At 36.1% G+C, this 24,872-nt stretch overlaps 1 protein-coding gene across 8 annotated transcripts in view; it reads right to left on the minus strand.

Moving 5' to 3' along the window:
- Positions 1 to 24,872, minus strand: part of RPGR (retinitis pigmentosa GTPase regulator) — a 63,097-nt gene that overhangs the window by 16,506 nt on the left and 21,719 nt on the right. For 4 of the 8 annotated variants that reach the window (XM_053580536.1, XM_053580533.1, XM_053580538.1 and 1 more), the window contains 6 exons: positions 24,622 to 24,746; positions 22,918 to 23,103; positions 21,192 to 21,363; positions 15,369 to 15,466; positions 9,556 to 9,621; positions 6,374 to 7,318 (listed from right to left, as the gene is read on the minus strand). In XM_053580536.1, coding sequence (XP_053436511.1) covers positions 6,374 to 7,318; positions 9,556 to 9,621; positions 15,369 to 15,466; positions 21,192 to 21,363; positions 22,918 to 23,103; positions 24,622 to 24,746 — 1,592 coding nt within the window. Of the gene's footprint in view, positions 1 to 5,239; positions 7,319 to 9,555; positions 9,622 to 15,368; positions 15,467 to 21,191; positions 21,364 to 22,917; positions 23,104 to 24,621; positions 24,747 to 24,872 lie in introns of those variants that run through there. The other 4 variants (XM_053580542.1, XM_053580539.1, XM_053580540.1 and 1 more) reach the window with 2 other exon arrangements.

Raw genomic sequence — 24,872 nt, forward strand, 5'->3', positions numbered from 1 at the left:
GTGTTCAGTTTGTGAAAAATACATTGAGCTATACAAGTATAGGATATGTACTTTTCTCTGTGTGTACTACACTTTTTTAAAGTAAGAAAAACAAACAAACAATAAAGCATAGTTTTGTGCTATAATTCTGGATTTATTACATGCCTCAATGTCATATATGGTAGCCTAACTTCATGAGTTCCATCAGCCTTTCATTACACTTTAAATGTTAAGGGGCATTATTGACCCATGTATGGTATGTAACAGGAGAGTTTCACTTCACCTCATACTTACAGGTTATTATTGTAATCTACTTAATTTCCATAAACCAATTTATTTTTGACTATTGTTTTTAAACATGTGTCAGACTCATAGGACTAAACTCATGTATACCAGTTGGTGACTTGGTGATTCATGAGTGTAGCTTTGCACCTGCCTTGGTGTGATCAGAGAGGATAATTAGAGTGATACAGGTTACCATTTGCTGAGTGCCTGTAACACGTTTCACGTGTTAAGTAAAAGACCCACTCTTTTATTAAAAGAGGGAAATAAGACTTAGCAAGATCAAAAACAAAACAACACAACAACAACAAAAACTTTTCCAGGTGTCCTCACAGCTAATCAGTGAAGAGCTGGATTTGAACTTAGGTCTACTGGACTCCAAAGACCATGCTCATTCGCAAACCTGCCCAAATAATTTGAAAATCATAATGGCTGTCCTCATAATTGTTTTTTTTTTTTCCCTCACTGACTTTTAAAGCATTGCAGACTCTTCTTTTGGTCCCCAACTTAACATTAATAGTATCCTATTCTTATTTTTACATTAACTGCAAATAAAAATTTAGGACTTTTTTCCAGAGTACTAAAGTCTTTGGAATGTCTATTCCCCTTTCCTATACTGAGAATTATATCAACAGCACCCAATATCTGACGTGTAATTCTCAAAGTTTAGTTCTGATTCTACTCCTATGCAAAACAAATATTTCTTTCCTAGTAGTGTGGGTTCTGCCCCTAGCCCTCTACTAGGTCACATCCCAGAGGCCCTCTCTGTAGCTGCTACCACTCCTTTCTCCCTGAAACCCTTCCTTGGCTTGGGCAGCACCTCTCTTTCTTAGTGTTTCCAACTACCTTCTTTCCAAACTTCAATTTCTCAACCTTACCTACTAATGTTTCCCAGAATGCTGTCTTCAGGTCTCATCTCTCTTCACGCTAGCAATGTTTCCTTTGGTTCAAATCCAGTTTTAATAAGCTTAAAATACTCAGCAATCTCCCCTGACCCCCTGGAACCATACATGTATCTGCCTACTGAATATGTCCTGCAGACAATCTAAAATCAACAAATCCACAATTGTCTCCCAAACCTACTTCCCTATTCTCAATCTTGCTGATTAGCATTAATTTTCCCTCACTTTTCTAGGCCAGAAATGAGGAAAGCTTGCCCCTTCTCTTCCTTCCTAGCTATGTATCTTTACTAAGTCTTCCAATCTTATTCCCAAATCTCTCTCAATAGCACATGTCCCCACCTCTTTATACCCACTGTCCTGATCCAGGCGCCCTCTTCAATCCTTGTCTGACTTACTGTTAACTGACTTCTAACTGGTATTTCTGACTTTGGTCTTGTCCCGTTCCAATCCACCCTCTGTATTGCTGTTAGAATGATCTTACAAAAACCCAAGTGTAGTCAACTGACTCTTTTGGTCTGACATCTTTTACAAACACATAAAGGCTCTCTGCTTCTCTGTGTAGGACCAAAGAATACTCTAGGCTGTAGTTAGTCACACCAAAATGCCCTCATGACTCCCATCAACCTGGAAAGCCCCCTTCCTCTCAACCCCTTTGCCTGGTTATGTTTTACTTCATGTGACTCAGTTCAATGTTCACTACTCACTCCTTGAAAGCCCTCTTTTCTCCCTAACCTTTCCCCGTAGCAGATAAAGTTCTATTACTAAAGTACCCTACTGTATGAGGACATTTTCTGCTCAGCCTATGGAAATGGCCCAAGAGTTCCTTGAGATCAGGGGCTATATTTTACTCTCTGCATACCCAAAATACAAAACCATTTTCTTCTCATTAATTAAGGGATTTAGTGGAGGAAAGCCATATATTTGTTTTCTGACCGTATTTTTATCTTTGGGTAGCCATGACTCAAAGCATAGGGGTATCAAGAAACAAAAGGGAATTGTTAAGAAATAACAGAGCCACAGGGACTCCTTTTAATTCTTTCAGAAATCTATGTCTCAAGTCCCTGACAGGTAAGATGGCCATAGCAGGTTGACTTTAAGCTGCCCTTCCTTCTTGAGATTTACCTGACTTGGAAAAGCTTCTGTCCTTCTTTGGTATTTGGTATGTAAATGTTTAATGAAAATATGTGCCAAATTATGGTATGTGTCAGGTGCTGGGCATACAATATCACACTGAATTTTCCTAATGGAAAGAATAAAGGAAAAATTCCAGCACCTTCGTCCATTTTCATGTTTTATTTTTGATATGTACATATATAGCAAGTCTATCTCTATACTGAAATAACAAAAGACAGTTCAATGGCACTCACCTTGAGTGCTGCTGGTCAGCAGCAGCAGATGCTTCTGTGGTAGGTACTCCTTTGCAGCTTACCTTAAAGTCTTTTTCTGTCACAGTCCTCATTAGGAAATTATAACTCAATGGATTCTATATATACAACTCATACTTCTCTCAGTAATGATCAGTGATAAACTACAATAAAAGCTTGAACATACAGAAGATAGGGACAGTAAGGAAGGAACTAGTTATTTTAATCTATGTAACCAAGTGTTAATTCAGAAAGGACAATGTGTTCTCATTCTTAAACTTCCCTTTCTTTCTCTTCTAAGATATATAAAATTTACAAATATGTAAATCACTTCTGTTCATGAAAGCCTGCCAAGACCTGCTTCTCCTGTGTCCACCCTACCACTAACTGGCCATAAATGCCTCTCTATAAACTTCTGCAGTGGTTCTCAACCTTCCTAACGATGCAGTGTATTTTCATCATTAAAAAGGGGTTGCAACCCACAAGTTGAGAACCACTGTTCTAGAGAGTACCAGACTTGCACAACGTACGTGACTAAATAAATGTTCACTGAACAGTAGACACACAAAGTATGCTTAGTTTAGGATAACTGCTTACTTTAGTGTATCTTCCGGTTAGTTTGAAGGTGGGATGCTCTGGGTGACTAGACTCAAGATTTTTTATTGAGGAGAAAGGATATTAGAAATACTGGGTCCATCAAAGCTCTAGTTGGCAATGAACAACTGCTATTCCTATAGAATTGCTTAGGTTACCCATTCTCATTCTGCACTTTTCCAGATGAAGAAATTGAGGCCTGCAAAGGCTAAGAAGCTGGCCTAAGGTCAGATAGCTCAAAAATATAAATCTAGGAGTAGAGCCCTGGTTTCAGAGCGGCTAGGCCAGTGCTCTATGTTTACATGACTTGCTTCCAAAGAGAACAAAAAAAAATTTGGCCAGGAAAATATGAAGAAATTCTGTATAAATATAAACATCTAGACCAATTCTAATACTGAAATGGTTACATTTTAGGACATAGTTTCAGTATTGCTGGCTGATTATCTCATCAGTGGAAGTTGAATATCCATACCTTATTATGTTAATAAAGGTTTAAGAGTTTCTCATCTCCTTGAAGGCTTTTATAATATCTGTCATTTATCTTATTTAATCACTTTAAGTCTTTTTAATAACCATGTTTGGCACATCCATTTTATCATAATATTAACTCTATTCTACTAACACCTAATGAACATGATAGAATTTGGTAAAGCACTGCAATGCCAAATCAGTATATTTAGTTAGAAGGCACCAGAGATCCTTACAGCTGAGAAAAAAATTACAATTGCTCCTAGGAAATTAAGGTATAATTCTGGTTATTTCTCAGTCAAAGAATCAAAGGGGCAAAGAATTCAACCACACAAATTCAAAGGAAGTTTACCATCAAAATCCTCCTTGATAAAAGTTAAGTATAAGAAATCCCTCGTGTTCAAAATACATGAAAGGGACTGGGAAAGGAAATCAATTGAAAAGGGAACTTTGAATAAGCCACAATCAAAATGAACTAGCTGCATTATATCCACTAAAAATTTTAAGGAACTACTGAAATTACTCAAGTAGAAATCTAGTTTCTTTAAAATTCAATACCTAATATTAGATAGTGTACCTTTTCACAAACAATTACTAACTGTATACATTTAATCTTTATTTTACTTGAAACATTCTCACAAACAACAGACAAACTGAGAATTACAAAATAGTCAATGAAGAATACACTGAGAGCACATCACAGATTCTGGGAATGAAGGTTCTGATAGTACAGTTAAAGCTTAGAATTATAGGAGTTTAGAATACAGAATTACAGAAGACAAGAGACATTAAAGCTATCACAATTTTTCAAGAAGAACAAAATTGTATAGAAAATTAAATGAATTTTAAAGTGTAATTTTTCTTCCATACAAAATTTCTTATATGCAAATAACAAAAATGACAGAGTGAGTCAGACTACCAAAATGAAAAGAATCAAAGAGATAGAAGGGACTATAGTTATCATGTCATCCACTCCATTTTACAGAGGAAGCTGAGGCCCACTGACTGGCTTTGCCTAGATGACAAATATCTAAAGTTTTACATATACATTTGAGTTAATCTCCATTTCATTAGATATAATGCCATCTAAAAAAGATATTATTAGGATGTAAGTTTTGAACACGGGTGTCACTTTGTTGATTTTTGCAATAAGTACACATAAAAGGTAAAAATACAATACTTAAAAAGGGCAATGCCTCAATTTAGCATTAGAATATCATCAATTCTTATAAAATTATTATACATAATAGGTAAACTATAATCATAGATTGAAAAAATGTGCTAACATATTCACAAGAAATTGTTATAGCACTTAAGGATCTGTACCATTTTTAAATAGACCAATATATCTATAAACAAAATACTTTAATAGTACACGCCTATTTCCTAATGCTATCTTTAATGAGAAATATATGTTAATTATCTGACATGGCCTTTTAATATTTTCTAGTTAGAGATTTATAATTTGAGGGAGAAATACACCAAAGTATTAATTTATAAGGAGGCAAAATTTATCAGTGCTTACAATTTGTCTTTGACCCTTTAACACAACTGGTATCAGGTTTTTTTTAACCACATATAAAATAACCATGACATAAAATTAATTTAATAAAATGTAAATAAGTATATGTCATATACAGGGCATTCAAATTGCTTAGCTGGGCATAAAGTCAAATTTAAAGTTTGTTACTTCAATTCCAAATAATGTGGTAATACATTATTCCAGAATCTTTTGGAACCTGATGGCCCATTTTCAAAATGCTGTTTTGACTGCACAGGCACTTTGAGTCTCCACTCTTTCCCCTTTCCCTGTGTGTCAGTAATTGACTTCTTTTGATATGTTCTATATTTGTCATATTTCATAGATCCTTTTATTTTGCTCACTTTTTTGGACCCCCCTTCTTCACCCTGCCTTTCCTGCCTTTCATTCTCTTCCTCACATATCTCCTGATATTCCCTTTCTTCTTCCTCACTATATACCTCTTCTTCCTTCTCTTCTCCATTCCTATTTCCTCCCCTTTTCCTTTCCTCCTCCTCCTCTCCTTCTTCCTCTCCCTCTCTTTCTTCTTCCTCTACCTCTCCTTCCCTCTCTTCTTCCTCCTCCTCCCCTTCTCCTTCCTCTCTTCTCTCCCCTTCTCCTTCCTCTCCCTCTCCTTCCTCCCCTTCCTCTTCTCCTTCCTCCCCTTCCTCTTCTCCTTCCTCCCCTTCCTCTTCTCCTTCCTCCCCTTCCTTTTCTTCTTCTCCTTCCTCTTCTCCTTCCTCCCCGTCTCCCTCTCTTTCCTCTTCTTCCCCTTCCCATTCCTCCCCTTCTCCTTCCTCCCCTCCTTTTTCCTTTCTCCCCTCTCCCTCTTGCTCTTCTCCTTCCTCCTTTTCATCCCCCAATTCTTCTTCCTCTTCTGTTCCTTCATTCTCCTCCCCTTCTCTTCCACCCTCTTCTTCTTCCCCTTCTCCTTTCCCTTTTCCCTTCTTCTCCTCCCCTTCCTCTTCCTCTTCTTCCTCCTCTCCTTCTCTTTCATCCATCTCTTGGTTTCTTCCTTCCTCCATCTCATTTTTTTCCTGTTCTTCCTCATCCCTCTTCTCCCATTCCTTTTCTTCTTTTAGGCCCTTCTCTCCCTTTCCCAGGCTCTCCATTTCTTCTCCTTCCTTGTACTTCTCATCCTGCTCCTCCCCCTTGTCCCTTTGCTGCTGCTCCATTTCTGAACCGTGCCCCTCACAGATCCTGTCCCCTCCACCTTCAGGCCAGTCCTTTGCCTCTGCCCCTGACTTTCCTTCATGTTCACTCACCTCTGCTTTGTCTGTAAGGTCATCTGACAGGTTCTCTGTTTCTTCTTCCTTTCTTCCTCCATGCACCTCCACATTTTCCTCTGGTGTCTCTAACTCTTCCTTCTCTATTTCGCTTCCTTCTGAATCCTCTGCTCCTTCCTGCTCCTCTGGGATCCCTGACAAGTGGTCACACTTAAAATCATATTTTGCCATGAATTTGGATATCTTGGGTTCAGTTTCTTCCCAATTTTCTTGTTCAGTAAATTTTCTGCTATATCGCACGCTTTGGTCAGTTTGCACATCATCATCCTCTTTCTCTCCACTACTACTTTCTACTGACTCAGACTGCTCGAATCCATCAGCTACACCCTGCTGACTCTCGATTTCACCTTCCACATAACTGTCTGGCTCTTCTGATTCTCTTTCACTGTCAAAAACCTCCTCTTCCTTGCCACTTCCTTTTCTAATGAAATCTTTATTTTCTTCATTCTCAGTATTCACATCTCTATTTGGCACGTTGTCAAAGAATAAACTAGTATTTTCTGTGTTCTCTTCCCTTTTTCTTATATCCTCCAGACCTGTTATTTTCACCAGCTTAGTTTCCTTTTCAGAGACACTTTTTTCTGCTTCTGAATCCTCCTGACTGCATCCTCCATCACTTTCCTTTTCTAGTTCCTGAGCATCAAGTTGATCAACATCACTTTTATTATCATGGCTAAATACCTCTTTTTGAAAACCCTCTCCATCGGTGTCAGTCTGAGGCCTCACCTGGCCTGAGTCATTACCTACTTCCTCATCTGAAAATTCTTCCATGGTCGCAGTTGCTTGCAACATGTATATCCCTTTAGCCAAATGCTGTTTATATATTATCTCTTCTTTCATTTCTGACTTCTCTTCATATTCCTTACTATCACCAGTTTCAGTATGAGCTGTACGCTGCATCAGTTTCTCAACTGTTTCTTGTTTCTGTAAATTTTTTGAAGCAATCATCATACTACTATTAGTTAACAAAGGTAACTTATGTACTATAAATTACTGCCAAGATTTTACAAAGTTGCACTAGAAGAATTTAAATGTCCAGTTTTACCAGATATTTTGCTGAGATGTTATTTTCTTTAGGAATAATTTATGTCACTCTCTAGGTCTATGATACATCTAATTTTGATTTAGTAATATGTAACTGCGTTTGCTTAACTTTCAAGTTTTCCTACCTGCCTTAATTTTGCCATTAATCCCAATACCATAAATATTTATTCTCTGCCCCTCTTCCCAGTATAAAGGAATCCTTACATAAAACTCATTTCCAGACAGATTTTGAAGATGGTGTTAAAAAATGTACATTTCTCTTACACATAGTGCAGCTCAGTATGATTTTTCCACCTTCTACCATTTTTAATTTTAAAATTTTGATTTGAACATTTACAAATTAATGAAAATAAAAATGTAAAATAATTGTAAAAATTAATAGCTATTCTACAAGAACAGAAATAAAAACTGCATATGAAATCTTTTTTATCTACAAACTAAAGAATATATTTTTCATTTCTAAAGAAAATCTTTATTATGGGTTTTTAAATTTTTCACCCTTTTCCTTCTTTATTAAATTCTTTAATTATAATAATTTGTGTACACGAAAAAATACTAAGGGTAAAAAATAAGATTTGTATAAAAACTATGAAATCAAACACCAAAATTTGATAATACAGTAACAATATAATATTAATATCCTTCTGTACAACACTGGGCAGCAACAAATGGTTAACATACATTTTACAAGCTAATGGATTCAAATATTTGAGGAATCTGGGTATGTGGATAGTAAAACCTCACTAAATCAAATTTTATAAATTGTAATGAGTGCTAGCCCTAGGAAAAATGTTCATTTCTTGCAAATAAATTATTAAATCAGGACAAGTTAAAAATTAACAAGGAAATACATAGAAATAGTATAATAAATACTTTTTATTCACTGAAGTAGGCTTGGTAGGGCTGAAACTTCAGAGAACTATATAAAATATAAAATACACATGAGCTTAAAAGGAAGTGCTTTCCTTTTCTATTTTTTCTAGGTGTTGTTCTTTATGAAGTCATGATTCCTTCAAGAGCCCTAAGAGAGACAGACTCAGTTGCCAGAACTGATTTCTAAGTGTGCATGCCTTTCTTTCCCTAGCACAATAAAGCAGCTGAGAAGAGAAAGGAAAAACACAGGAAAGATGCCTGCTTAGAAGTATAGTTAGTCAACAAAATAGTCAACATTCACTGAGTCAACATTCCACACTGTGTGGAAGAACAGCTCTCTTACATTCAAAGGAATGTTGTTATTCAGCAGACCTCTCAATAACGTAGATAGAACTAATGAGGACTGGTTCTAAATTTTTATAATTTATCAAAATTTTATGTTTCAATGGCTTCAGTTTTAAGTACTTTTAACTTGAAAGTGAAGCAAAGGCACTAGAAATAGAAATTAATTTTTTTTAATAGTCTCCTTTACAGTTCTCTAATTTATTTTACCAATCCCCAAGCTCCTCATCCTTTTATCCCAACCATCCTTAAAGCCAGGAAAATTCAGGATATGCCTTTATTTCTCCAGAGTTGTAAAAACCATAACCACAAACAAAATTTCATCCTCTTGCTATTCATTATTCATTAAAAGTTTCTTTTTCTCACCTATGAATGGTCTTTAACTAATTTCTAAACATTTAATTTTGTTTTTATCCTATCAATTACTTGATAAATTAAATTTCAATACCAAAAATGCAAAATTATCAAATATTTTCAATAAAATCACACAATTTTAGAGCTAGAAATATTATTATCATCCAGTAATATCAGCATAGTAACTCACTCAAAATCATACTCAACCAAAGTCAAAGAGCCAGTCTATTAATAAATACTAGCCCCTTCCTGGACATCAGAACTGTAATCATAATCTACTACTTGATAGATAGAAATGTATGCCTATCATAACTTAAATTAGTGATCCCAAGGAGCAAATTACAGCAATAAAACTTGTTGCATCACAGAATATACATACCAATAGAACAATCAAAAATCCAAGTCATTTATACTGTATTCCTCTGTCTTTTAAATTCCAAAGTAAATAGTGCTCTTACCTTTCCTGTGTTCTTTCCAGAAACCTTCTTTCCAAAATTAACTTAAACAGTTCTTACCCACCATAATAAAATCAAATGTTTATATTGTACCTTTTGTCTTTGAACTGGTGTTAAGTAAAATGACTTTTCATTGGAATTCTGGTTCATTATATGTGTCTGAAATAAATAAAAAAAAGTAAGTTATGAAAAGAATAAAAACTATATATATTACTATATGATTATATACGCATACATTCTTAATACATATAAATAAAATGAATGCAAAATAGTTCAGATAATAATATAATCTATTTTTATTGGCCACATTAATGATGAAAGGATTGAAATAAATTTTATTGTATTTCGGAGTCTGGGGATATAGGACTCCAGGCATCTCTGGCTGGTGGGATCTGCCTATCATCACCCCTGAGAGGATACACGGAGTCAGCGAGAGACTTCTGGACTCCAAGAGGAGGACTAAAACAGTGGAAAACCGGCAAGTGATCGCGTGTGTTCAATCCGTCTAAACCCGCCCGCAACCTCCACAGGCACGCACGAGAACTTAAAGAGCAAGAGGAAGTGAAAGGAAAATTAGGGCAAGGAAACAGATAAAAGAAATCACCATGAGGAAGAATCAGCAGAAAACTCCAGGCAACTTGAAGAACCAGTCCAGAACAACCCCGCCAAGGGACCATGAGGTAGCTACTGCAGAGGATTCCACCTATACAGAAATGTTAGGAATGACAGAAAGAGAATTTAGAATACACATGTTGAAAACAATGAAAGAAATGATGGAAACAATGAAGGAAACTGCTAATAAAGTGGAAAATAACCAAAAGGAAATCCAAAAACAGAATCAAATCAGAGATGAACGATATGAAGAATATAAAAAGGATATAGCAGAGCTGAAGGAAATGAAACAGTCAATCAGGGAACTTAAAGATGCAATGGAAAGTATCAGCAACAGGTTAGACCATGCAGAAGAAAGAATTTCAGAGGTAGAAGATAAAGTTTTTGAGATAACTCAGATAGTAAAAGAGGCAGAAAAGAAGAGAGAGAAAGCAGAACGTTCCCTGTCAGAATTATGGGACTTTATGAAGCGTTCCAACATACGAGTTATAGGAATTCCAGAAGGGGAAGAAAAATGCCCCAGAGGAATGGAAGCCATACTAGAGAATATTATAAAAGAAAATTTCCCAAATATCACCAAAGATTCTGACACACTGCTTTCAGAGGGATATCGGACCCCAGGTCGCCTCAACTCTAACCGAGCTTCTCCAAGACACATTGTGATGAACCTGTCCAAAGTCAAGACAAAAGAAAAGATTCTGCAAGCTGCCAGGAGTAAGCGCCAGTTGACCTACAGGGGCAAATCCATCAGAGTGACCGCAGACTTCTCTAATGAAACTTTCCAAGCAAGAAGACAATGGTCATCTACCTTTAATCTACTTAAACAGAACAATTTCCAGCCCAGAATTCTGTACCCTGCTAAGCTAAGCTTCAAAATTGACGGAGAAATCAAATCATTAACAGATATAAAAACATTGAGGAAATTCGCCACAACAAAGACCAGTTCTACAGGGAATACTTCAACCTGTTCTGCACACTGACCACCACAATGAATCAGCAGCAAAGTAAGAACTCAGAAATTAAAGGACAGAACCAAACCTCCACACTGATGCAAAAGATAAAACTAAGCAATGGACTCTCACAAAATAAGATGAATAGAATAGTACCACACTTATCAATTATCTCAATAAATGTTAATGGCTTGAATTCCCCACTGAAGAGACATAGATTGGTTGACTGGATTAAAAAACACAAGCCATCCATTTGCTGTCTGCAAGAAACACACCTGGCTTCAAAAGACAAATTAAAGCTCCGAGTCAAGGGTTGGAAGACAATTTTTCAGGCAAATGGAATTCAGAAGAAAAGAGGAGTTGCAATCTTATTTTCAGATACATGTGGATTTAAAGCAACTAAAGTCAAAAAAGACAAAGATGGTCACTTTATATTGGTCAAGGGAAAAATACAACAAGAAGACATTTCAATTCTAAATATCTAAGCACCCAATTTAAATGCTCCCAGATTCTTGAAACAGACCTTACTCAGTCTGAGCAATATGATATCTGATAATACCATAATAACAGGGGACCTTAACACTCCTCTTACAGAGCTGGACAGATCCTCTAAATAGAAATTAAACAAGGATATAAGAGACGTAAATGAGACCCTAGAACAACTGTGCCTGATAGACGCATATAGAACACTCCATCCCAAAGATAAAGAATATACATTCTTCTCATCACCCCATGGAACATTCTCCAAAATTGATCATATCCTGGGACACAAAACAAATATCAACAGAATCAAAAGAATTGAAATTTTACCTTGTATCTTCTCAGACCATAAGGCACTAAAGGTGGAACTCAACTCTAACAAAAATGCTCGACCCCACCCAAAGGCATGGAAACTAAACAATCTTCTGTTGAATAACAGATGGGTGCAGGAAGAAATAAAACAGGAAATCATTAACTTCCTTGAGCATAACAACAATGAAGACACAAGCTACCAAAACCTGTGGGATACTGCAAAAGCAGTTTTGAGAGGAAAATTCATCGCTTTAGATGCCTACATTCAAAAAACAGAAAGAGAGCACATCAACAATCTCACAAGAGATCTTATGGAATTGGAAAAAGAAGAACAATCTAAGCCTAAACTCAGTAGAAGAAAAGTAATATCCAAAATCAAATCAGAGATCAATGAAATTGAAAACAAAAGAATCATTCAGAAAATTAATGAAACAAGGAGTTGGTTTTTTGAAAAAATAAATAAAATAGATAAACCATTGGCCAGACTAACGAGGAATAGAAAAGTAAAAGCTCTAGTAACCTCAATCAGAAATGATAAAGGGGAAATAACAACTGATCCCACGGAGATACAAGAGATCATCTCTGAATACTACCAGAAACTCTATGCCCAGAAATTTGACAATGTGAAAGAAATGGATCAATGTTTGGAATCACACACTCTCCCTACACTCAGCCAGGAAGAAATAGAGCTCCTGAACAGACCAATTTCAAGCACTGAGATCAAAGAAAAAATAAAAAAGCTTCCAACCAAAAAATGCCCTGGTCCAGATGGCTTCACTCCAGAATTCTATCAAACCTTCAAGGAAGAGCTTATTTCTGTACTGCAGAAATAATTCCAAAAAATTGAGGAAGAAGGAATCTTCCCCAACACATTCTATGAAGCAAACATCACGCTGATACCAAAACCAGGAAAAGACCCAAACAAAAAGGAGAATTTCAGACCAATCTCACTCATGAACATAGACGCAAAAATTCTCAACAAAATCCTAGCCAATAGATTACAGCTTATCAACAAAAAAGTCATTCATCATGATCAAGTAGGCTTCATCCCAGGGATGCAAGGCTGGTTTAACATACGCAAGTCTATACACGTTATCCACCATATTAACAGAGGCAAAAATAAAGATCACATAATCCTCTCAATAAATGCAGAAAAAGCATTTGATAAAATCCAGCATCCTTTTCTAATTAGAACACTGAAGAGTACAGGCATAGGTGGCACATTTCTAAAACTGATTGAAGCTATCTATGACAAACCTACAGCCAATATTTTACTGAATGGAGTAAAACTGAAAGCTTTTCCTCTTAGAACTGGAACCAGACAAGGTTGTCCTCTGTCACCTTTACTATTCAACGTAGTGCTGGAAGTTCTAGCCAATACAATTAGGCAACACAAGGAAATCAAGGGAATCCAAATGGGAGCAGAGGAGGTCAAACTCTCCCTCTTTGCTGACGACATGATCTTATACTTAGAGAACCCCAAAGACTCAACCACAAGACTCCTAGAAGTCATCAAAAAATACAGTCATGTTTCAGGATATAAAATCAATGTCCACAAGTCAGTAGCCTTTGTGTACACCAATAACAGTCAAGATGAGAAGCTAATTAAGGACACAACTCCCTTCACCATAGTCTCAAAGAAAATGAAATACCTAGGAATATACCTAACGAAGGAGGTGAAGGACCTCTATAAAGAAAACTACGAAATCCTCAGAAAGGAAATAGCAGAGGATATTAACAAATGGAAGAACATACCATGCTCATGGATGGGAAGAATCAACATTGTTAAAATGTCTATACTTCCCAAAGCTATCTACCTATTCAATGCCATTCCTATCAAAATACCAACATCGTACTTTCAAGATTTGGAGAAAATGATTCTGCGTTTTGTATGGAACCGGAAAAAACCCCGTATAGCTAAGGCAGTTCTCTGTAACAAAAATAAAGCTGGGGGCATCAGCATACCAGATTTTAGTCTGTACTACAAAGCCATAGTGCTCAAGACAGCATGGTACTGGCACAAAAACAGAGACATAGACACTTGGAATCCAATTGAAAACCAAGAAATGAAACTAACATTTTACAACCACCTAATCTTTGATAAACCAAACAAGAACTTACCTTGGGGGAAAGACTCCCTATTCAATAAATGGTGTTGGGAGATTTGGATGTCTACATGTAAAAGACTGAAACTGGACCCACACCTTTCCCCACTCACAAAAATTGATTCAAGATGGATAAAGGACTTAAACTTAAGGCATGAAATAATAAAAATCCTCCAAGAAAGCATAGGAAAAACACTGGAAGATATTGGCCTGGGGAAAGACTTCATGAAGAAGACTGCCATGGCAATTGCAACAACAACAAAAATAAACAAATGGGACTTCATTAAACTGAAAAGCTTCTGTACAGCTAAGGACACAATAACCAAAGCAAAGAGACAACCTACACAATGGGAAAGGATATTTGCATATTTTCAATCAGACAAAAGCTTGATAACTAGGATCTATAGAGAACTCAAATTAATCCACATGAAAAAAGCCAACAATCCCTTATATCAATGGGCAAGAGACATGAATACAACTTTCTCTAAAGATGACAGACGAATGGCTAACAAACACATGAAAAAATGTTCATCATCTCTATATATTAGAGAAATGCAAATCAAAACAACCCTGAGATATTATCTAACCCCAGTGAGAATGGCCCACATCACAAAATCTCAAAACTGCAGATGCTGGCGTGGATATGGAGAGAAGGGAACACTTTTACACTGCTGGTGGGACTGCAAACTAGTACAACCTTTCTGGAAGGAAGTATGGAGAAACCTCAAAGCACTCAAGCTAGACCTCCCATTTGATCCTGCAATCCCATTACTGGGCATCTACCCAGAAGGAAAGAAATCCTTTTATCATAAGGACACTTGTACTAGACTGTTTATTGCAGCTCAATTTACAATCGCCAAAATGTGGAAACAGCCTAAATGCCCACCAACCCAGGAATGGATTAACAAGCTGTGGTATATGTACACCATGGAATACTATTCAGCCATTAAAAAAATGGAGACTTTACATCTTTCGTATTAACCTGGATGGACGTGGAAGACATTATTCTTAGTAAAGCATCACAAGAATGGAGAAGCATGAATCCTATGTACTCAATTTTGATATGAGGACAATTAATGACAATTATGGTTATGGGGGGGAATAGAAAGAGGGAAGGAGTGAGGTGGGTGGGGCCTTGGTGTGTGTCACACTTTATGGGGGCAAGACATGATTGCAAGAGGGACTTTACCTAACAATTGCAATCAGTGTAACCTGGCTTATTGTACCCTCAATGAATCCCCAACAATAAAAAAAAAAAAAAAAAAAAGAAAACTGAAAAAAAAAATTATTGTATTTGAGTTATATCTCAATAAAGTTCACTAAAAAATAACAGATAAAATGAAACAAAAGCAAGCAGGTTTTTATGTATAGAAGTGTATACGAAGTAAAAACAAATACAAACTAAAATTCAAACTCATGTCTTGATAAACAGATAGGAAATCATTACCATATTTAAGACATCAGTAGTTTCTCCAAAGCTTTCTGAATCCTCTGTTGAAGAATTTTCTGTCTCTTTCTCTTTGGTCATTTTACCTTGAAAATACTCTGAATGATTAAAAGGGGAAAAGGAAATTCAGATTTCAACAGCAAAGTGAAAGGCAACTGGACAAAAAAAAATATTCTATAATATAAAGTGCAAGTATAATTTTACTAAAAGTCCTTTAATCTAATGTCAGAGGAATTGAGCAGAATTCATTCAGAGTGATAACAGGTTTTAAAATCTCTTTTTGAAAGTCTAAAAACTTTGATAACAATTGCTTCATTCATATGGACAGGCAACATTACTTCTTTGAGATAAATACTACACAGGTATTAAGCACTGTGATAGCTAGTCCAAAGAAGGGCCCCAATTACCAGCATCCTCCTGTATAGTTCTCTTGCACACATTATACCAGGTTGGTCTGTATGTGTATAACCAATAAAGTAACCAAAGGTTATTGTAATAGCACTGTAGCTACTGTTTACTGTCATTTTCTATCTCTTCCGCCTTCTCTTTTCTGTCATCATTTGTTCTGGGGGAATCCATGTTGAAAGCATCTCTAATGGAGAAGCTCATATGTAGTGAGGCCTCCTACCAATGGCAATGTAAATGAGTTTGGAAGGAGATCCCTCAGCTCCAGTCAAGCCTTTAGATAACTGCAGCCCCACCTGACAGTCTGCAATCCCATGAAAGACTCTGAGCCAGAACCAGCTAGCTAAGCCTATTCTTGGATCCTTGAAATTGTATGAAATAACAAATGTTTGTTGTATTAACCTGCTAATTTTTAGGGTCATTTTTTAATATAGCAGCAGATAACTAGTACAAGTACCTAGAACCTTTCACAGAAAACTACAAGGTTATTACATCATAAAGCAAATAATTAAAAGTCATAATCTCTATTTGATCTTACATTTTTCTCCATTTCTCACTATGCCTTCACTGATCACCTATACATTTATTTGAGGGTAACCACTTAATAAAATCTTCAGTAAAAAATACCAGTACACGCTGATCTCTCCCTTTAAAATCCACATAATTTAATTAGTGAGTAATCATTTTATGTTTCTTTCATGTGAGGTGATATGCAGAACAACAACTTAATTGCTAATTCTTTTCTGTTTATTTTTATCATCTATATTTAAGGATATTTTGATATACATATACTATGACCTCCTAATTATATTTGGCAAATTCTTAATGACCTTATCAACTAGAAGGGAATACAAAACATGACATAGAGGAATGACAAATCACATCCATATGTTGGGAACTAGGAAAGGTTTCACTAAGAAGGTAAATGGAAAGATGAGTAGGAAGTAGAAGGAAACGAAAATGAAGCCTATTCCTAATAAAGCAGAAGAGTAATCTGAGCAAAGGAGTAGGAGAACGACACAGAGAAGATACTTGGCTTACCATGTGCCAGAAACATTTGCTTTTACATATGTTAGATTAATCCTATTATAACAAGAGAGGTATTATATCCTCCTTTTATAAATGAGGAAACTAAGCTTCAGTGACCCTATTGGTTCCCAGTGTCAAACTCAGGTCTGTCTAACTCACAGCCCATGTTCTTTCTACTAAGACTTTGAATAGCTTAGTTCAACCAAAATGAGGAGTTAGCAAACCTTTTAGCTGAAAGGCCACAGAGTAAACATTTTAGGCTTTGTGATCCATACAGTCTCTGTCCCAATTAACCTCTGACATTGTAGTGTGAAAACAGTCATACACAAAACATAAAGCAATGGGTATGGCTGGGTTTCAATAAAGCTTTAATTACAAAAACAGATGGCTGGCTAGATTTGGCCCATGGGCCATTTTTTGCAGACTACTGATCTAAATGAAGGTTATAAGGAAAAGATTATTGAGAGGGTGGCACCTGTGGCTCAAGGAGTAGGGCACCAGCCCCATATACCAGAGGTGGTGGGTTCAAACCCAGCCCCGGCCAAAAACTGCAAAAAAAAAAAAATAATAATAAATAAATAATAATAATAAAAATAAAAAAAGACTACTGAGATATAAAGCTAGAAAAGCAGATGGGAGTGATGGGAAAATCTATGCTTATTCTCATAAATATCAGGGATTCACTGAAGACATTGGAGTGGACAGAAGCTGAATTGCACCTGAGGAAGATTAACATGAAAAGTGATATGCAATATATATTGAAGAGGACAGAGAATATAGGTTTGGAAAATGCACAGATTTATTTTATTTTATTTTATTTTTTTTTTTGTGGTTTTTGGCCGGGGCTGGGTTTGAACCTGCCACCTCCAGCATATGGGACCGGCGCCCTGCTCACTGAGCCACAAGCGCCACCCTAAATGCACAGATTTAAACGAATGGCCTTGCCTCAGACTTGACTAAGAAAACAAAGTCCTCAGACCTGATCCCCTTGATCTTCTCATTGGCAAATATTCACAATTACCTACATTTGTATTCCAGTTCTTATTTTCCTATTAAAATGTAGGACATTTTTCTGTTAACAAAGGCTACTGTGTATGCCTGCCCCTCCTGTCTTCTAAGAGTTTTGCACCTTTTGTTATAGAAATTAGAAAAAATTACCATATAAAAACTTTAAAAAGTCCTTCAGTTTTTTCTACTTAACCCACATCTTTCTCTAGCTGCCAACCCATTTCTCTGCTCTGTTTCATCACCAAATATGCAAAAGAATCATCTATATCCTATCTCCTATTCACTTTTTCATTCTCCATTCATGCCTCAACTCTTAACACTCTGGCTCCATGCCCTGATCTTCCCATGGAACTGTTCTTGTTGAGACTACCAGTAATCTCCATGTTATCAAACCCAGTGGATGCTTCTTCAAGCTCTTTTCCCTTGACCTTTGAGCAGTAATTTGCATTCATGATATCACACTCTGTCTTAATTTACCTCCTCCTACCTTACTGGCTGACAAAGCTGAGGCAAGACTTTTGCTGTTTCTTCTTCTTCTACCCTCTAAATGTTAGGTGTTCTTAGGGCTACATCCTGGGCCCTTCTCTTCTGACTCTACTCTCTAATAGGTGATTTCGCCAATTTCCATGGATTTTAAATACCATCGCTATGTTGATGGTTTCCAAATAAAGTTCTTCTGAACTTTAGGCTTGCTTTTCAACCATCTGTTTCATATATCTACTTGCACATATCACAGATATAGGGTGGCCATAAAGTTGTCTATTTTAAATTGCACATGAACTTTATGGCCACCTGTAAATCGGGCTCAATTCTTAAATTTCTTCCTCAGACTTGTCAACTATCTCTTGCTTAGGAATCATCCTTGATTCCTCTCTTTACTACATGCCTGTATGTAATCCATTAATGTTTAGCAAGTCCAATTGGTTTCACTTATGTATTAATGACTTAATAAAAATAAAATAAAATAAATAAAATGTATTTCAAATCTGCCCTTTTCTCTTTTCTCCATCTTCACTGTAAACACTATCACCTCCTGGAAAAGTCTCACAAGTATTCTTCCTACTTCTAGTCTATCCTCTACAAAACCCACACAAAGGCAGAAGTGATCATCTTAAAATGTAACTTGAATTTGAACATATCACTCCACTGTTTAAAACCCCTTAACTGCTTTTTATCGCATTCAACAAAAATATTCAAACCAAATAAACCTCTTATGGTCTATAAAATCATGAATAGGCTCTGCACCCATAGCTCAGTGGTTAGGGCACCAGCCACGTGCCCTGGAGTTGGTGTGTTCAAACCTGGCCTGGGCCTGCTAAACAACAACGGGAACAAAAGAATAGCCAGGCATTGTGGCAGGTGCCTGTGGTCCCAGATACTCAGGAGGCTGAGACAAGAGAATAGCTTAAGCAATTTACAGAGGTAGCTGTGAGCTGTGACGTCACAGCACTCTACCAAGAGCGACATAGTGAGACTCTTGTCTCAAAAAAAAAAAAAATCATGAATAATTTTTTGTTGTTTCTTTCTTTGTCATCATCTTGTCCTATACCTTCTCCCTCACTTTCTAAGGCTGACTAGTCATCTTTCTTTTTCTTATAAGCAACCCTAACCTTTGTCCATATAATCTTCTTTACCTGAAATGCATATATTCTTTTTGTGTAGCCATCTCTTTCTTACCCTTTTTAGCTTAAATGGCATCTTCTCAGGAACACCTATCTGACCCTTCCTCCTCCATTATAAACACTGAAGTTTGCAAATGAATTTAGAAAAAGTCACATTATACACTGGCTAACACTTTCAAAATACTTTCGATTAAAAGAGTTTTAGCAAATCATCACATAAAAAAGATAAGAGATGGCTTTTTCTTTTGATCTGGCTATAAAATTATGCTTATTTTCACATTCAAATCTCTTGAAATGGGAAACTTTCCCAAACCATAAACTTCTCTTTTCCTTGTATATACTGCTTGTCAGAATCTGCTACTTTTTCCATGTCTAGTACTGAAGACCACCATTAGATAGTGATTTTTATTTCAAAAGCAAAGGTAAAGGTTGTGTGTCAGTCATAGAAAATGAGTTCATTAGCAAGGTCCTGGTTATAGTTACATTCCATTTTCTTTTTCTTTTTCTTTTTTTTTTTTTGAGACAGAGTCTCACTATGTTGCTCCTAGAAGAGTGCTGTGACGTCACAGCTCACAGCAACCTCAAACTCTTGGGCTTAAGCGATTCTCTTGCCTTAGCCTCCTGAGTAGCTGGGACTACAGGCACTGGCCATAACACCTGGCTACTATTTTTTTGTTGCAGTTGTCACTGTTGTTTTAGCTGGTCCACATCAGGTTCGAACCCGTCACCCTTGGTGTATGTGGCTGGTGCCATAACCACTGTGCTACAGGCACTGAGCCTATATTCCATTTTCATGGCTACAATTCTTTCTTCAGTTCCCAGTCTTTTATTATTGCAAACTTTTGCCCTAGCTTCCTAATCTCAAATATACTAAAAATTATTTGTGCCATGGTTCTTAATCCTTGATGCCTACATTTATCTTCTTAATGTCAAACCTACTGCTCACTCTCTGATTTCCTGTCCTTGCTTCTTTCCTGCCCCTATCACCCAAGCACATACTCTGCAGTAACACATAGACACACCTAAGGTACACAAATGTCTGTAAACAAAATTATTTAGAAGAGGTATATAATAGCAAAAGAGCTAGGATTACAATTTTAAGCATGAAATCTTCATCTAACAGGCAGCAAGGAGGAGGTATTAATAATAATAATCATAACTATATTTATTAAGGGGTTTCCAGAGGTGATGAACTCAATACAAGTATTTTATATGCCTGATCTCATTCAGTACTCACAATCACTCTCTGAAGCAGGTATTATTAAACTCATTTCAGTTAGTAAATGTCAGAGCTGGCATCTGACCTCAGATCAATTTAACTCCATAGCCCATGTTCTTACCACTATGACATAAATATAAATATAAAATTTTATGTAAGTCCAGAAGATATGCATTCAAATCCTATTCACTTCATTTATGAACCGAGTAACCCAATCTTGCCAAGCCTTGCTTTCTCCTGTGTAAAATGAAGGAAATAACTCTCTGCTTCAGGATTCAAAGGAGATAAAGTAAAGGAAGGTACTATGTATGTCATCCAATACACTTTAAAAATATACTGCTGCAACTACTTGGCACTCTTAGGGCCACAGACAGTACTCTCTATTTATAAGGGTAATCCTAATTTAAGTTCAAATAAGAGATGTCAGGCTCTAACCAAGGAGGGAACAATTTATTAACTGGAGAAAACATCTTAAGATAAACATGAAACCAATAGGAATAAAAGGCATGTTTCTCCTAAGAAGAGAGTAGCAAATGTTACCTGATTCCACTAGAGGCACAGGGACCTCCATTACAGATGGCATTCTCAGTGATGGTCTACTCTTGCGCAAATGGAAAGGGAATGAACTAGGGGAAAACAAAGCAGGTGCAGCGGTAGCCCCTTCTATTGGAGGTAGTGTTCGCAACATTCGAATAGGTTCTGGGGACATCCCCTTTAAAATAAGAAAGATAAACTGTCAAATGACATTATATATTTAATATTTATATAAACTTCCCTGCACTTACTAAAAATATTTAAGAGAAAGACTTCAAAATCTGCCAACATTCCACAAAATTCACTTAATAATCTCCAAAGGCTCAAAAATGTTTTGTTCTGTTGTCTCTGTATCTTAGTTGCTCTAAGTTGTCAATTTGGAAACCTTTTTTTCACATGATGAGGGAAAAATGTGTGTGCATTTTTTCTACCTTCCCTGAGAAATAAAAAATTATTTGTGAGATATAAAAAAACAACTACTACAAAACATTAATGGGCTATCTCTTAACCTTTTCACATATACTCTTTCATAATAAAAAGCTATATTTAACCTTTTTACTTCAAAAGGAATGTCTTAGAATTTAAGGTAATTTTCAAAAAATAGAGTATCTACTTTAAAAATTATTTGCCATTTACATTTTAAAAGTATATGTGTCATTGAAACAATTTTTAAGCATAGGAGAATCTCTAAAAGTGTGTAGCATTATGCAAGACCATTAAGTCCTAGAGAACTATAACATAACATTATGCCTCAAGTTACAATACCATATTGCACACTTAAAAATATATTAAGTGGATAGATCATGTTAAGTATTCCTACTACAATAATAAAAAAGCACGTGAAGTTAAAATATAAGTCAATCCATATGCAGTTGAAAAATACAATTCAACATTCAATCTGAGGTGAAAAAATAGGCCTATACAAGAATGTACCACTGTCTATATATTTGCAAAGGTTATCCCTGAGAATTTGAATATTCTAATTTACATCTTTAACAGCTTAATTATGACTAGGTATAGTGGCTCACGCCTATAATCCTAGCACACTGGGAGGCCAAGGCAGGTGGACTGCCTGAGACCACAGGTTCGAGACCAGCCTGAGCAAGAGCGAGAAACCATCTCTAAAAACACCCAGGTGGCGGGTTCAAACCCGGCCCCGGCCAAACTGCAACCAAAAAATAGCCGGGCGTTGTGGCAGGCGCCTGTAGTCCCAGCTACTTGGGAGGCTGAGGCAGGAGAATTGCCTAGGCCCAGGAGTTGGAGGTTGCTGTGAGCTGTGTGAGGCCACGGCACTCTACCGAGGGCCATAAAGTGAGACTCTGTCTCTACAATAAATAAATAAATAAATAAAAAATAAAACATTTTCAAAAAAATAAATAAAAAAATAAAAACACCCAGGCGTTGTGGCGGGTGCCTATAGTCCCAGCTACTCAGGAGGCTGAGGCAAGAGAATCACTTGAGCCCAACAGGTTGAGGTTGCTGTGAGCTGTGATGTGACACTCTACCAAGGATGACAAAGTGAGACTCTGTCTCAAAAAAAAAAAGAGTAGAAACAGCTTAACTATGAATTCACTTTAAATATTTAAAAGCCCTCAATTCTAATAATCTTATTCAGCACATTTGTCTGGGAAGACCCTCCTTTGATTGAAAAAGAAAATGGATTTTTTTCCTTCACATTTTCTTTGCAGTGCAAGGTACTACTATCATTAAATAAAGTAGGCCATGATTGTACCCTTTCTCTTCGCCGCACGCGTGCTGATAGAGTTCTAGTCAGTGTGTTTCCTGAGGTCAGACTGCCAAAGGGCCGAAAAGTTGGTGCAGGTAAACCAGAATCAATTGTTGCATCAAATTCGACTTCTTCTGCCATACCAGCTTGAGGAGTGGCAAAGACTAGCATGTGACATCCACCACAAGCAACCTGTGGCATAAAGTCATAGAAAAAATTAATCAACACTGGCTTCAAACACAAGTGGGTTTTTAACAGTTATCAGCTATTAGACATTTACTTAGCACCAGACTTCCTTGACCGACTTGGTACCTCTATACACACATATACCTACACTATTATATATTCACATATGTATAACATGTAGTTTATAAATTCATATAAATAAATGAATACATTCATGTATTCATTTACATATTCTTTAACTACGACTAAAAATTAGAAGAAGTTGAATCCACTAGTTTACTTTCAATTTAATATAAAATAGAGGAAAAAATACTTGGCACATTACATTTCTCCTTACAAGTTAGAAAATGTTATATTTTAACCTGGGACCAATATTAAAAACTTGAAAAAATTACTCAGAGAAGGTCTCCTGAGAAAAAAATAATGATCCAAGAATAAATCAGTCTCTTGGGATAATTATGCCTCCAAACTTATTAAGTTTAATGTTCAAATATTCTGAGAGGAAAACATAAGCATGCATGATGATGGAACAATAAAAAATAAAATAAATATTCAAAGAATTTTGAAAAAAATAAAATTTTTAAGAAAATGCTACAGAATCATAGTGTGATGCTTTAAATATATAGATTCTAGCCATTTTACAGTTTTCAGGGTACAGTGTTCTACATGGTGGTATAAAAACAGCATACTCTTGGACCTCTCCTTCATATTTTCAAATTTAAAATTTATATGTTTTTGTATATCACTTTTAAAAATTATCATCCCCCATAAGACTCTAAGCTCAATAAATGAGGACTCTGTCATTTTGTTCACCTCTGTATCCAGTACTTTGTATCTCTACTATTTAGTACAGTACCTAACACAAAGAAGGCTTTCATTAAACAACTGTCAGATCAATAAATAGAAGTGGTCACAGTATGAGACCCTTAGTCTTTGGACAACAAATTTTAAGTGATGATATTATCACCAATTAAACAGAATTTTCAAAAGTCTATAGTTCTTAACTGGCAAATAGTATTAGAATAATATAATACCTTACAGTGACGTGAAACTGAAATAATTACATTTTTATTGTAATAAAATTTAGCCAAAAAACATATTTTCAACAATTTTCATTTATTATCAGAATTTCTCTTGTGCAGATTTGAGAGTCTTGGGAACATTTTATTCAACAAGTATCTACTGAAGACCACTGTGAGCAAGGTACTCAATGCGCAGGGTGTCACACAAGATACAAAGGTTATTAGGCATAGCACAGTCCCAGCTTTTAAGCAACATACGAGAATGAAGCAGAAGAATAATGATTTGTGTAAAAAGGAAGATGCTAAAAGAAAAAAATTAGGAAAGACACATTTTCAGAGTGGCATAATGTCTGATATTTGGCTTTGAGGAAACTAGTATATATATTAAATATATCCATGATATTCTTTCATATAAACATAAAAGTACTTATTTTCTATGAAATACTGAAATACTCAAATATAAGACCGTGAAAATATAAATAGGGAAATATGATGCTCTTACCAACTTAACCATAAACTTCAAAAAAACAGAGCAGCAAGTGGGAAAGAACCGATTGGTAAAATTCTCCAGTCCAAGTCCTAATTTTCCATGTCGACCATCTCCAAAAGTATACATAACACCTGTATCTAAAATACAAAAAAAAGAAGAGAATTTTGAAAGTGTTATACATTTGTAAACAAATGTTAACTTACATTGCAAATATAATTTTCCCCTCAAATTCTGCATTTAATTTACTCAGATCCATCGATCTT

The sequence above is a fragment of the Nycticebus coucang genome, chromosome X, assembly GCF_027406575.1.
Source record: "Nycticebus coucang isolate mNycCou1 chromosome X, mNycCou1.pri, whole genome shotgun sequence".
Classification (NCBI taxonomy): domain Eukaryota; kingdom Metazoa; phylum Chordata; class Mammalia; order Primates; family Lorisidae; genus Nycticebus; species Nycticebus coucang.